This window comes from Crassostrea angulata, chromosome 7, assembly GCF_025612915.1.
Source record: "Crassostrea angulata isolate pt1a10 chromosome 7, ASM2561291v2, whole genome shotgun sequence".
In the NCBI taxonomy this organism is placed as follows: domain Eukaryota; kingdom Metazoa; phylum Mollusca; class Bivalvia; order Ostreida; family Ostreidae; genus Magallana; species Magallana angulata.
The window spans coordinates 50,629,520-50,641,776 of record NC_069117.1 but is presented as its reverse complement, the minus strand read 5'-3'; the positions used below and the strand labels follow the sequence as shown (position 1 = coordinate 50,641,776).

Genomic DNA, 12,257 nt, shown 5'->3' with positions numbered 1-12,257 from the left:
TTTACCTTGGTCAGCAGTATGCACTGTACATAGATTTATAAATTTGTCATTGAATATATTAAAACACACTGTGAAGTTATATTAAAGTACTAGTATACTAACAGGTATAGATGTGTACACTGTTGACATACATATGAACAGTCACCGTAAATATAGATGCGTAAAAAGCCTTTGTACGTGTATGCAATGAGTGGTTTTAATGCAAAACGTGGGTTTATTTTATTTATACATGTAACAGAGAAAGTATGGGAGATAAAACGTCATGAATTTATATCATTACTATTTAACCTGTCCTGTCTTTTTCTAAACTTCCTAGAATATAATTTGTACGCTATGAATTTAGTATCTAAACCCCTGCAGTATATAAAATAGTATCTCTTTGAAGAATTTTTAGGAAAAAAATATTTGTTCATGGGTATGTCAATCTTAATGTAAAAAGGAGTTTCGAAATAATTTAGAGTTGGAATTTTACATATATTTGTCAAATATATTCTGTTTACAACCACTTTTTTTGATTGGTTATTATCAGAAATGCTTGTTATAACTTTTTTTTTAAACTGAAAAGTCAACCTTTATATAATTGAACAAATTAACACTTTTGTTCAGTGTGGTAAAACCGTAAAATTATATATGAAATTGCCTTTATAGTTATCACTGTTGTACATTACAAAGACAACCCGTGGTATGCATTTAATCAGTGCAATGCTAAGAGAAATGGTCATATATTGAGATACATTAATGGAGGAAGTAGTCATATTAACAACAAATTTAATTTTTGAATAAATTTGTGGAAAGACAGTACCCTTGACCAATATCCAGAGGACCTTGATTAACCCTGAGATATACCTATTTCGGAATCTAATGCGAAAGGTAAAATGGAATGTTATGTAATCACGCAATAATTCTCTGTTCGCCAGTAACCATGCTTGTTATGTTGGTAATTTATTGATGTATTGAAAACCATTTACTTTATTTAAAACGATTATATTGCAATTGATATATTGAGAATGTTTGTGACATTGCATATTACAATTATTATTATTATTTTATAAATAAATCCTTTCCAATTTGTACTCAGAAGTTGAAAAAATATTCATTTTATGAAACATACACATGCCAGATTGGGCACTAGGAGTAATGGTTTCACTCAAAACTTACCTGGGATAGAGGGATTGAGGTTTCATGCGCCGGGTATTTCAGTCATATGACCACCTTTATATGTTTTATGAATCAGAATATCACCATGATACTAGATTTGCTGTTTTTTATGCTCTGGATTGTAGATTCAGACGTAACTCTTGAGAGCAAACACTTGAACAAAAACCTGAATAGTTTCGTAGGTGTTATCTTTTTATTGATCGATCGTAAATTCAGGTAACCTTTACAATCTTTCGGATATTTGCAAATTGGAAGACGTATAATTCAACCAAGAAAGAAAGTACACAGAAAAATATTTTAAATTACAAATCACGATGATTTCGATACTATGAAGCATATTTCCCACAATTTCAATATAAGTTATACATGTATATATTAAAAAGAATAGACAATAATGATATTTCTTGAATTATTTAAATTAAACAGTAATAACAAATAAATAAATGTACATAAACTAAAAAGATAAAAGCTTCTGTAACAATGTGATTTGTTATATTCAGTAGTATATTCTCACTATATAACTCTATATAGACAAATAGTCAATAATTGTAGTATTAGCTCGTCGAAAAAATATTGACCGGTCAATATTTTTTTGATATTGACCGGCTAGGAATAATATCTAGAGAACATTCCCTCTATTTCAAATAATCGACTCCGATTTGTTGATTCGTAAACGATGACGTAAATAATTCTTCGCGACTCCAAAACAAGGTGGCGTCATAATAGACAGCCAGTCAAGGCAAGTAAACAACGGACGCGCAATGCGACGTTTTGCTATCATAACAAATTACTGTGAAGTTAAATCAGGTAGAACATTTGTATGTTAATTCTTACGGTCGGCGGAATATTACCAGTGATCGCTTGATGCTGAGGGTATTTTGGAAATGAACTTTGCACAAAATTGAAATCGTGAATTCTTTGTTGAGCTGAGAAAATTACGGCGATCTGTTTTCAATTACTTTCTTAAACTTTGTTTTGTTTCTCCATATAACAAAACAAATGTTGAGTGTGTTTTCGGGCAACATTGATTATATTAGCCCCCTTGGGACGAAAATATTGCCCTCCGCTTCGCGTCGGGCAATATTTCGTCCCTCGGGGGCTAATATAATCAATGTTGCCCTCAACCCCAGTCAATATTTGTATAGTATTATTTTTTCTATTTACCAGAATGTCTGGTAGAAACAGATCATCCGAAAATCTGTTCATTGACAGTTTCTGTTCCTTTTTCTTATGCTGCAAAGACAGTCACTATTCTTTATTCAAGATATTTCTGTTCTTTTATTCTAAGCTGCATAGTTTTGTTGTTAACGTTGATAGAAAAAGGTTTTTCCAATGTTGTGATGGTATAAGGACACATCTTGTGTTAGCTTTATGTAAGGCGTAGTTGGTTTCTGTGATGTTGTATCCGAGTTGGTTCTTTCTTAGTACATATTCTTTAAGCAGTAGAACATGTACGTTGATTTCAGTAAGTTTGATATTATTTATTATTATACTTTCATGTTAAATACTGAAATCTGATTGGTTTAGACGCAGTTGGTAATCCGTTCGATTACCCTCTGCGTTAGCAACACACTTGGCAACGGGTAACACAACGAATTGTTACATGCGCGTAAATTATGCGTGTACAGTTCGCCGTAGAATTTACTTTATGTCTATAAAAAAGCAGTAAAATTTTCTTTAAAAATAAGACATTCAGTATGATAAAATAAATAGTGCCTGTTAGGGAGGGTAACTGTTGAAATTGACACCCCTCGAAAACCATTGTCAACCTCCGCTTCGCGTCGGTTGACAATGGTTTTCTCAGGATGCCAATTTCAACAGTTACCCTCCCAAACAGGCACTATTTATATAAGGGCATTTTGTGTGTTCAGAAAAATTTTGAAGTACATGTTTTTGCAGTATTGTTTTCATAAATATATAAGAATTTCGTAAAAATGATAAGTAGGATTAATTTAAAGATACGAGTTTACTGAATTTAGAGTAAGGCGCGCTAAGTGTCTCACCCCACTAAATGTATGTTTAAGGATAAGTTTTGCCCCCTCATCTTTACAATATGCGCAAAAGGCTCGTGGAAATCCGTTTATGACTAATAAAGCACTAAAATACATCAATATTTAAACAGTGAAGTATTTAAGTGCTGCCAATTGATGATTTAAAACGGGTTTTTTTGTTTGATTAATAATGCTGACATCTCGAAGACTGCTTGAAATTTAGATTGAAAAAAAAGTGAACCTAGCAACTATTCCTAAAAGAAAAAATAAATAAATCTATACATAGAAAAGAAAAAAAAAGTCAACACTAACAGAAAGAAGAGAGAAAACTTTCCAAAAGCAGTTTTCAATACCTAAAATTTAAAATATTGATCTCTTGCTTAACAATTCAGAGAAGCGCAAACTAAAATTAGAGCTATAACTTGAAAGAAAATGAATTGAAAAACGTCAAAAAGCTTCGTGCAAGAGTTAGGACTATCATCTTTGGGTTCATTTTGTTCTGTTGCTACAAATGGTAGTTGTGTCATTGTTGCCATTATTATCTGCGTTGTTTTCGGTTTTGTCGATATTGCTGTAGGAACTTGTGCTGCTTGTGTTTGAGTAGTTGAAGCAGTTGTCAGTGTGCCTGTCTGAGTAGTGGGTACTTTTGTTGCTTTGTCGGTTGTTGGTTGTGTTGTCAGTAACTGTGTTGTTCCGGTTGATCGTCGATCTGTAGTCGCCAAGTCACGTGTTGTTAGTGGAATTGTAAAGGAATCTAAATCCAAAAATAAATAAAGGGTGCTCAATGAATAATTCAAACGTCATGGTGACATCTTATATCGTAAATAAACAACAACAAAGGCCATAACAGTTATAAATGAAACGTACCGTTCGGGATATCTATTTCTCTGTCCCCTGAATTATCACCCGTTTTCTTAAAAATGAAAATTTCTGGACTCAGAATGTGATATATTTCTCTGGAGTACGAGGTCCTCGTTATGGCCTGTCGTCTGTCCCGTGTGAGAGGACGGGGAGTTGAGTGTAATGTCGAGTTACAGCTTCTGTCACACTCCTCGTTTTTCTCGCTCAACAGACACACAAAAGCCCTGCAGTGAATGTAGACCTGATCAAAATGAACAAACTTGAATGTTTGGTACCGAAACCCAAAGGAGGTTGCGTTCAGTGGAAAGAACCCAAGGGTTGGGTCGCGTTGACATCTGAAAGAGAAATAAGTAATGGAATATTAATCTTTGACATTAACTATGATTTACATATTTACAGTAATTTATGCCCAAAAACATTTGAATGGTAAGTTGGAATTTTTTTTTTATATAAAGACTTATACTGACTTGTCTACATATAGTGGATAACTAGTAGGATGATTTGCTTGTGTAGTAGGCGTGGCTATACAGTCGGGGACCACCAGTTTTATATTCGAGTCCGCCTCTTCCAGTGTAAGAGCAACGTAAAGCCACTCTCCCAGTATCAGAACTAATGGATAGTTCACCGCCGGGTAAATAAAGGAATTATTCCTAAAGAAGTCCATCCTGATATTGTATGATCCAGGGGCTCTCTGTGTAACACTCTCCGTCTGGGGGATCATCCCCTGGCTGGCATACAAGTCTCGCGGAAAGTCACACGAGACTTCCACTCTGTAAGAGTTTTCTCTGGTGATGTTGCCTTCAATGGTCGTGTATCCATACCGAATAACATTGGAATAGATAATATGTGTAGCATTTCTCTGGAAAAAAGGTGTACATAAAATTGGTAAATACTGCAAACACGCAAAACAGTAAGGTCATTTTTCAAATGCCAAGATATACATGTATAAAATGTTAACTTACAGAGACATTTGTTCCACATTGGTCAAATGGTATACTGATAGACACGTAGGATGCATTGGTCGACTTCTGGACGTAACAAACAACCCCGGGAGTCGGATAAAAAACCGACAAAAACTTCTCTTCCAGGTTTTCGTCATGCGCACGACTAAAAGATGCCTCTAGGCGTCTATTATCACACTGCAAGGTGGGGATAGGTGCTGGAATTGTAAGTAATACAGTAAAGAAGCTGCTTTCTTGCTAGATATGCTCATTTTTATTAGCTTTTTATTGATATAAATAATACTTAAAAAAAAAATAGCGTTAATGTATAAAATTATGAGAGAGAGAGAGAGAGACCTACGGCTGGGTGGTGCGTTGTTAAGTATGGTACACGTCACGCTGGCGTATTCATCAATGCCACTACAGTCAATATTGGCCCCAGAAACGTATGGACAGTCTCTGAGAGAAGTCTCTGTCCCCCTACACTCCACGTTATCAATACCATACACAGAACTTACGTTTTGACGAACGTAGTTGATGTCAATAATGGAGCCAGCGCGAGCCAGTGCGTCGCTAAAATATCAGAGATGAACATTTAACATTAGATTCCATATACGGATAATAATCAAACGAACAATTACACTGAAAAATGTTCCTTGCCCAACAAATGTTAAAAATTGAGGAAAGTGTTGAGTACTAAATTCGAATTTGCGCCGTTTGAACATGTTATATTTAAAAATTATATTACCCATGTCTTTATATTACCCAAGTATAACATAGTAAATTTTACATTGCCAATGGTTATTTTTAGAGCAAATAAAAAAAATGTATTTTTTTAATATTTCTGTGAATTTCTTTCTAAAAATCATATCTTTAAATTTAAGCACGCGTTTTATGTATTAGGCAATGTTTTAGTCAAAGAAATGGTGTATCTTTATAGTTTTGTATATAGAACAAACTATTTTCACCGCTATAATTATTTTTACATATCAGATTTCTAAAGCAATCAATTTCCTGTTTAACTGAACATAATGCTTAAATGTTAGAAAAGGATACATTTTCTTTCATGAAATACCGATGCTTGAAACATTGAATACAGTAAAACTCGTTAAGTACGAACACAAATATAGCGAATCTGAGATTCTTAACAATACCTTGTAAAAATTTTAGAACCATTTTAACAAGAGCTTGGACTTTGTGTAGTAAAGTCAAACGGCAAAGTGACATAGGCCTGTCTATTTCATTGTAGGCCACTCAGCCATGGCTCTTTGAAATCAACAGGATTTGTCTGGCTTTTGAGCAAAGACTAAGCAATCGGTGTATATTTCACTTGAAACCAGCGTCATTTTAACTTGTTTTGACGCAAGAAATAGATCATTACATCCTACTGAAAGTCCAAGGTCTTGTTAAAATAGTTCTATATTTATTACAAACTTGGTAATAACCAATTTACGAATGTAACACCTATACATATATGTGCATTACTCGAAACAGAGTTTCTTGCAGACCACCTGGGCGTCAGCTGTCCCCCAGAGGTCGTCACAGACGGCCATCCACTGGTTGTTGAGGTACACCTCCACAAACCCCAGGCCTATATAATTGTTGGGTCCAACTAATCGAATGTCCCAGTCCTTCGGGTCGTTAGGTTGAGGTACTGTACGAAAATATTTTAAAATACTTTATATGACTACAATCTGACCTTCAACTTTTTGAAAGTTCTAAAAGTAATGAAAGACGTGACTGACCTGTACAGTTACTTGGCTGAACAGTGACCGGGGCTTGGGTCGTTGATCCGCAGCATTGGCTGGTCGGGTCACTAGGTACGTTACAATGTACCCCCACGTCCTCGCTGTGGACACAGTTTGAGATGTTCCACCCCAGGAACTGACACTGGTCAAGCGACCGCTCCGTACCATCACAGACCACATCATCCATCCAAATCGGCCCTGTTCCAACTCCGTATGTATCTTTCGCAGAAATGGATCTTCCACCTTCGCTAGAGTATCAAAACAGGATGATAAAGCACGACAGCACATATTATAACAAGTAAACTTACTTGCTTAAACTAGAATATCGTTTAAACTAGCATTTGAGGGATTTTAAATTTGTTTTTAATCATGAACTTGTACATCATCGTTTCCAGAATTGTTAAACTTACTTAAATCCAAGCATTCTACAGGCGACCGCTGCCGCTCTGTAGTCAAACATGTCGTCACACACAGTTCCCCAGATACCATTACACAGCACCTCCAGTCTCCCCTCGTTCCTTTTGGCATTAATGCCAGTCAGTGTGATATTTGTTAGTAGACCTGTTAATAAAAACAAACAACTGATTCAATTCTTTTCTTACATTCAAATTCTAAAACCAGTAAGTCAACATTAGTACTACGGATACAGTACATGTACAAGAGGTGTATGATCCAAGCTATTATAAGTATTTAAAGTTTCACCGAGGGAGTATTCAAACCATTCCCGGTATAAGTGACAATTAATACAACTTGACTTTAAGAGAAATCGCTACACACCATAGTACTCTGCGGGATATCTATGCCAATGCAAAGTATGTAAGTATATAACTGTATATAACTGCTTTAGCTTTGGGATGCCTCCTCTGGTGTGTGCCTTTGAAAATTGAAATTCAAATTCCATTGGAAATGATCATTTCTCAGGGAGGAGCATTTTTCCTACAGCATTTACAGAAAACTCATTTAAATTTTATCGAAATCCAATACATTTTTTTAATAAAATGAAAGAATTTCCTGAGTTGTATAAGTTTTCTTTTGGAAATTAAGTTTTTCCTTCGGAATTAAAAAAATGTTCAAAAGTTTTGTTTAAGCTCAATCCCAAAATCATATTCAAGCAGGAAACTCTACATTTCTTAATGAAAAACCACAATTCCTAGAATGATGATTTTAAAGTAAGCTATAAAAATATAAAATTTTATGATCATTATACAATAGGTAAGATAAATCAATAACAAACCTCTTTATACAATGGTATTACAAAAACATTTTCAAAGTTCCTTCGAAGAAAAAGTGCAAACATGTCACTTCTATTATTCAAACATCTGCCATTTTCCCTATTTTAATATATTTCATGTGTGTTAAATAGGATAGGATTTATGGTCCAATGTTCTCCAGAGTCATTCTTCAAATGGCATAAGTTTTTTTTTTACCGTTTGTTATTATAGATATTTAACATCGCTGTACAATTTAATGCCAAATCACCAAAGTCATATTTCAATAAAACTACATGGTTGCAGTCGCTTTAAGTGGAAATGGTGTCTTGGTAAACCACACGGTTTGGCCATTTTATTTGGGTGCACATGCCGTCTTTAATATTTTATAATTGTTGTGATATTACAATTGGTATGTAGCTTCTATCCTGTATTGTGACAAAAAGTAGAAGAGTAATTTTATCATAAACTGGTACATGTTAATTCAAGGAGTAACGAAGGATGAGTTTAAGTTTACGAGAGGCATTGGTCATCGTCCCAAGGCATGATTTGGAGTCCAAAGAGATAATGATTGTACATACGAGGGTTGTTCGATATCCTAATGTCCAAGTTCACGAAAGGCATTGGTGTTCTTGGGGGTATTTCATTGGTGTTCTTGGAGTATTTCAGTGGTGTTCTTGGGGTATTTCAGTGCTGTTCTTGGAGTATTTCAGTGGTGTTCTTGGGGTATTTCATTGGGGTTGTTGGAGTATTTCAGTGGTGTTCTTTGGGTAATTGAGTTAGCTTGGAAGGAAGCCAAGAAAAGTTTAAGTATGCCTATGAGAGATTTACGGCTGGCCCCGCCGTCACCGACTTTCTCACGTCAATACTAGGCCTCTAGTCTGAGTGACTTCAGATTTATGTACATTTCTCTTAAAGATTTGAGTTGAGGATTGAATTGGAAATGGTGACAGAGCAGCTAGAAGAGCAAATAGACGATGGGGGAATGGAGTGGCGAAATCGGGGGGCTTTAAACAAAGTTATAGTTTGATTTTTGCTTAACATCCTTCGGTAAAAGAAAAAAGGAGAAATCTGTTCAAATGGGAGATCATCTAAGGGAGTGGAAAAAAGATCTATTAAAGAATTGAAACATATTTTTTCCAAAGTAAACTTAAAGCTGCTTGGTCCGATTTATTTGTTATTACAGTATCAAAATTTTTTCCACACAAACCAATTATCTTAGAAAGTTATAGACTTTCTCCTATTTACATCAGCAGAATCAGTCTCCTTTCAAAGTTAGAAATATTCAAAGTAAATAAAAATAATTTGTTGGGCAAACGAAAAAACAAACCATAATGCACCAGGGGAATGTTTCGAAAAATAAACCGTTTGATTTCGTCCCCCGCATGCTATGCATCGATTGTAAAGAAAGCAAACTTCAGAAATATTAGCAAATAAAACGTACACATGTTTATTTGTAATTTGTCTGATCATTTCGACCTATATTCAAAGCGACGACAATGTCGTAATACAACCATACCCGTCTCGTCGTCAGGGGTGAAATTTAACATGAGGCGAATTAACGCGGTACCCTTTTATGTCGTTTGTGCTGTGAGCAAATTTTGTACGTATTTTTCTTCATTAAAATTTGGCTTAATTGGCTGGGAAAACTACTGCAATGTCTATTATTATACATATACTTAACATAACCATCTTTTAAAAGCGTGCATAAAATTTGATATAAAATCGGACCAAGCAGCTCTAAAAAAAATGGTGATCGAAAGCATTTTACTTCAGGTGAATCGTGTATTTGCTAAGGGAAAAATAGATTTGAACTAGGCAAATTGCCCTGAATTAGGGGCGAATTGTCTTGTGTAATCAAATTTAAAATCGGAGGCAATTACTTATTTTTTCAACCCAATAATCAGTTTACACACATGTTGTCTTGCACCATTTAGAGCCCGTTAAATGGGTTTCTTTTGCCTAATAAGTGTGTAAAGACCAAAAATAAAGCAAAAAAAAAGTGCTCCATATTTCAATTTAAAATTGATAATTCAAAGTTTTAGAAAGAATGTACAATATTTTCATTTTAAATTAATAATCAAAAGTTTGAGAAAGAATTGTAACAGTTTTAAATCAGATTTTCTTTGCTCTACTCAGATAAATCCCAACTCAAAGATATGAAATAACCCAATTTGATAACAAAGTTGCGGTGACCGTTCAAAAAAAAAGATAACAACGATTGAGCATTCCACTACCTAAGGTAAAATTTCGTGGAGAAAAAATATCACAATTCCGGAAATGTGGTCTTTTTGTGCATTAAAAAGATTTAAAGAGTGCAAATGCAAATATTAGATGTTCTGCTTTAAGAACTAGATTTAGCAGCAGAGAAGAGCTTTATATCATATTGACTAACACAGGTGCCAATCCTGTTTTGACCTTTATTTCGATGTAATCGATTAATGATTTTTGGTAAATTTGAAATTAATGTCAAAAGGGAATGACCTCTGCAATGACATGGAGGTCAACATTCCATATACAAAACTATGGCATGACAGCATAAATATTTTACAACTCGACACAAAGATCTCACCATGAAACATAAAGATCTGACAAGTAGACTTTTCGATTAAAGATTATCACTTACTTTTTTCTTTCCTTCAGTGTTATAATAAGTAAACCTAATCGTAATTTCGACCTATTTAGCGTTATGACGACTTTCATGAAGGAGGCGTTTATTTTTCAGATTTGTATATATAATTGTCTTGTTAGATCCTAATATCAGAAAAAATGATGATTGGAGGATAATGCAATTCGGGAACTTAGGCATTTTTTTACAATCTGAGACGCATAAATAAGTGTCGACAGAAAGTTTTGGTAGCACACAAATCATTAAAAATTAAAACAATTCATAAAAACCTTGCAATCGAACTTTTGATTAATATTTGAGGGTTCAATAGAACATGACACCTCTGCATGCATTGAGTTACTTTAGATCCTGCGGTGATCTACGTGGGCGGATCAAAGAATTTGATTTTAATCCGGTTAGAATTTTTTTTAGAATGTTCATTGTAGATGCTATATAACGAAAACTTTTCCATGATGCCATGGAATCCCGACCTTAGTTACATGTTTAAATAATTTTTTTGCCCTCTCCAAACGTATTTCTTGTACTATTCCCCACTCAAAATCACAAGTTTTTTGCCTATATTTTATAATTTCATACCTTTATGACAAATAACGCATTGTGTCAGTTATAAAATACTATTTACCGTAATTTATGCCTTAAGATATTTTAAAGTCCACTTTTAATCAACAACTAGGTTTCAAAATCTTATTTGTTTCGATCAAAGATAACTGCGCAATTGTGGCATAGTTCTTCGACAATCCTACGAAAAATATAAACGTTGCTACGAACAAATTGTTCATATTTAGAAATGTCTGATAAGGGAAAATACTTCATGCACTGCCGATAATTGTTTTGTTTTTTTAATCAAACATTAACGTATTTACAAATTAAGTTAGTATTACATATTTTCCTTTTGCATTATATTTTTACACACTGAACTTTTCTCTCAGTTTTTTTTTTTCATTTTTACCGTTTTTGTTTGGTATGAACTTTTGCTGGATTATTTTTCTATTTGTTGAAATATTTATTTTTATTTTTGCAATAAAGTTGAACAAACCACAATACAAAAACTAAACTTTAATGCACATCAAATGCAAAAAATAACTGAAAGATAAAAACATAAATCCTTACAGCAAATTGTTCATTACAAATGAAAATCTTATACAATAAATGGAAATATAAATGTTAAATAAACGATTAAAATGCTGTTCAGTAGGCTTCATATATATTTGTTCACAACAAGGATGGTCCCTTCTTTAAAAGACTACGACGTGACGTCGCTCGTGTTCTTAAGTTGAACAACCTTGCAAATTACACGACGTATTATTATCAAATAAGTTCAAATAGTAAAAAAAATATATCAAAAATATTTCAGAACGTCATCGTTTCAGATGACTTTTTTAGGCAAAAAATAAAATAAAATAAATAAATAAATAAAATAAAGGCAAAAACGAAAGGAGTTTTCTTATGTCAATTTTAAGGATGGTCCTTTCCAAGGTGCCTTGTGTTATCAATTTTTTTGGGGTGCAAAAATTGTATTTGTGAAGAAAATGCATTATGAAATGAAAAAAGTACCTGTTGCAGTGGTTATAGCAAAAAGGAAAAACAGTAGGCACGTCAAATTTCCAGGCATTTTCTCGATGTTGTTTGTTGCACTGGGTCATCAATCAGTCTTATGTTTTTAGAAAGATGTCCACAAACCTGCAGATGCGCATACAAAATTTGGGATTTAAATGTCCCAA

The 12,257-nt window shown here is 34.0% G+C and overlaps 1 protein-coding gene across 1 annotated transcript; it reads right to left on the bottom strand.

Moving 5' to 3' along the window:
• Positions 1–2,917: 2,917 nt before the first annotated feature.
• Positions 2,918–12,245, bottom strand: LOC128192222 (deleted in malignant brain tumors 1 protein-like). The gene is made up of 9 exons (XM_052864761.1): positions 12,091–12,245; positions 7,110–7,260; positions 6,697–6,947; positions 6,437–6,605; positions 5,313–5,524; positions 4,973–5,169; positions 4,478–4,869; positions 4,017–4,345; positions 2,918–3,903 (listed from the first exon to the last, which is right to left on the bottom strand). Exons 1-9 carry the CDS (start codon positions 12,146–12,148, stop codon positions 3,530–3,532), a joined length of 2,133 nt encoding a protein of 710 aa, XP_052720721.1. The 5' UTR covers positions 12,149–12,245; the 3' UTR covers positions 2,918–3,529.
• Between the last annotated feature and the right edge of the window lie 12 nt (positions 12,246–12,257).

Coding starts and splice junctions, on each gene's coding strand:
- LOC128192222 (XM_052864761.1), bottom strand. CDS start 12,148: ATGCCTGGAAATTTGACGTGCCTACTGTTTTTCCTTTTTGCTATAACC. Junction 6,948..7,109: donor TGTAGAATGCTTGGATTTAA/GTAAGTTTAACA, acceptor TTGATACTCTAG/CGAAGGTGGAAGATCCATTT. Junction 3,904..4,016: donor AGAAATAGATATCCCGAACG/GTACGTTTCATT, acceptor TTTTGGATTTAG/ATTCCTTTACAATTCCACTA.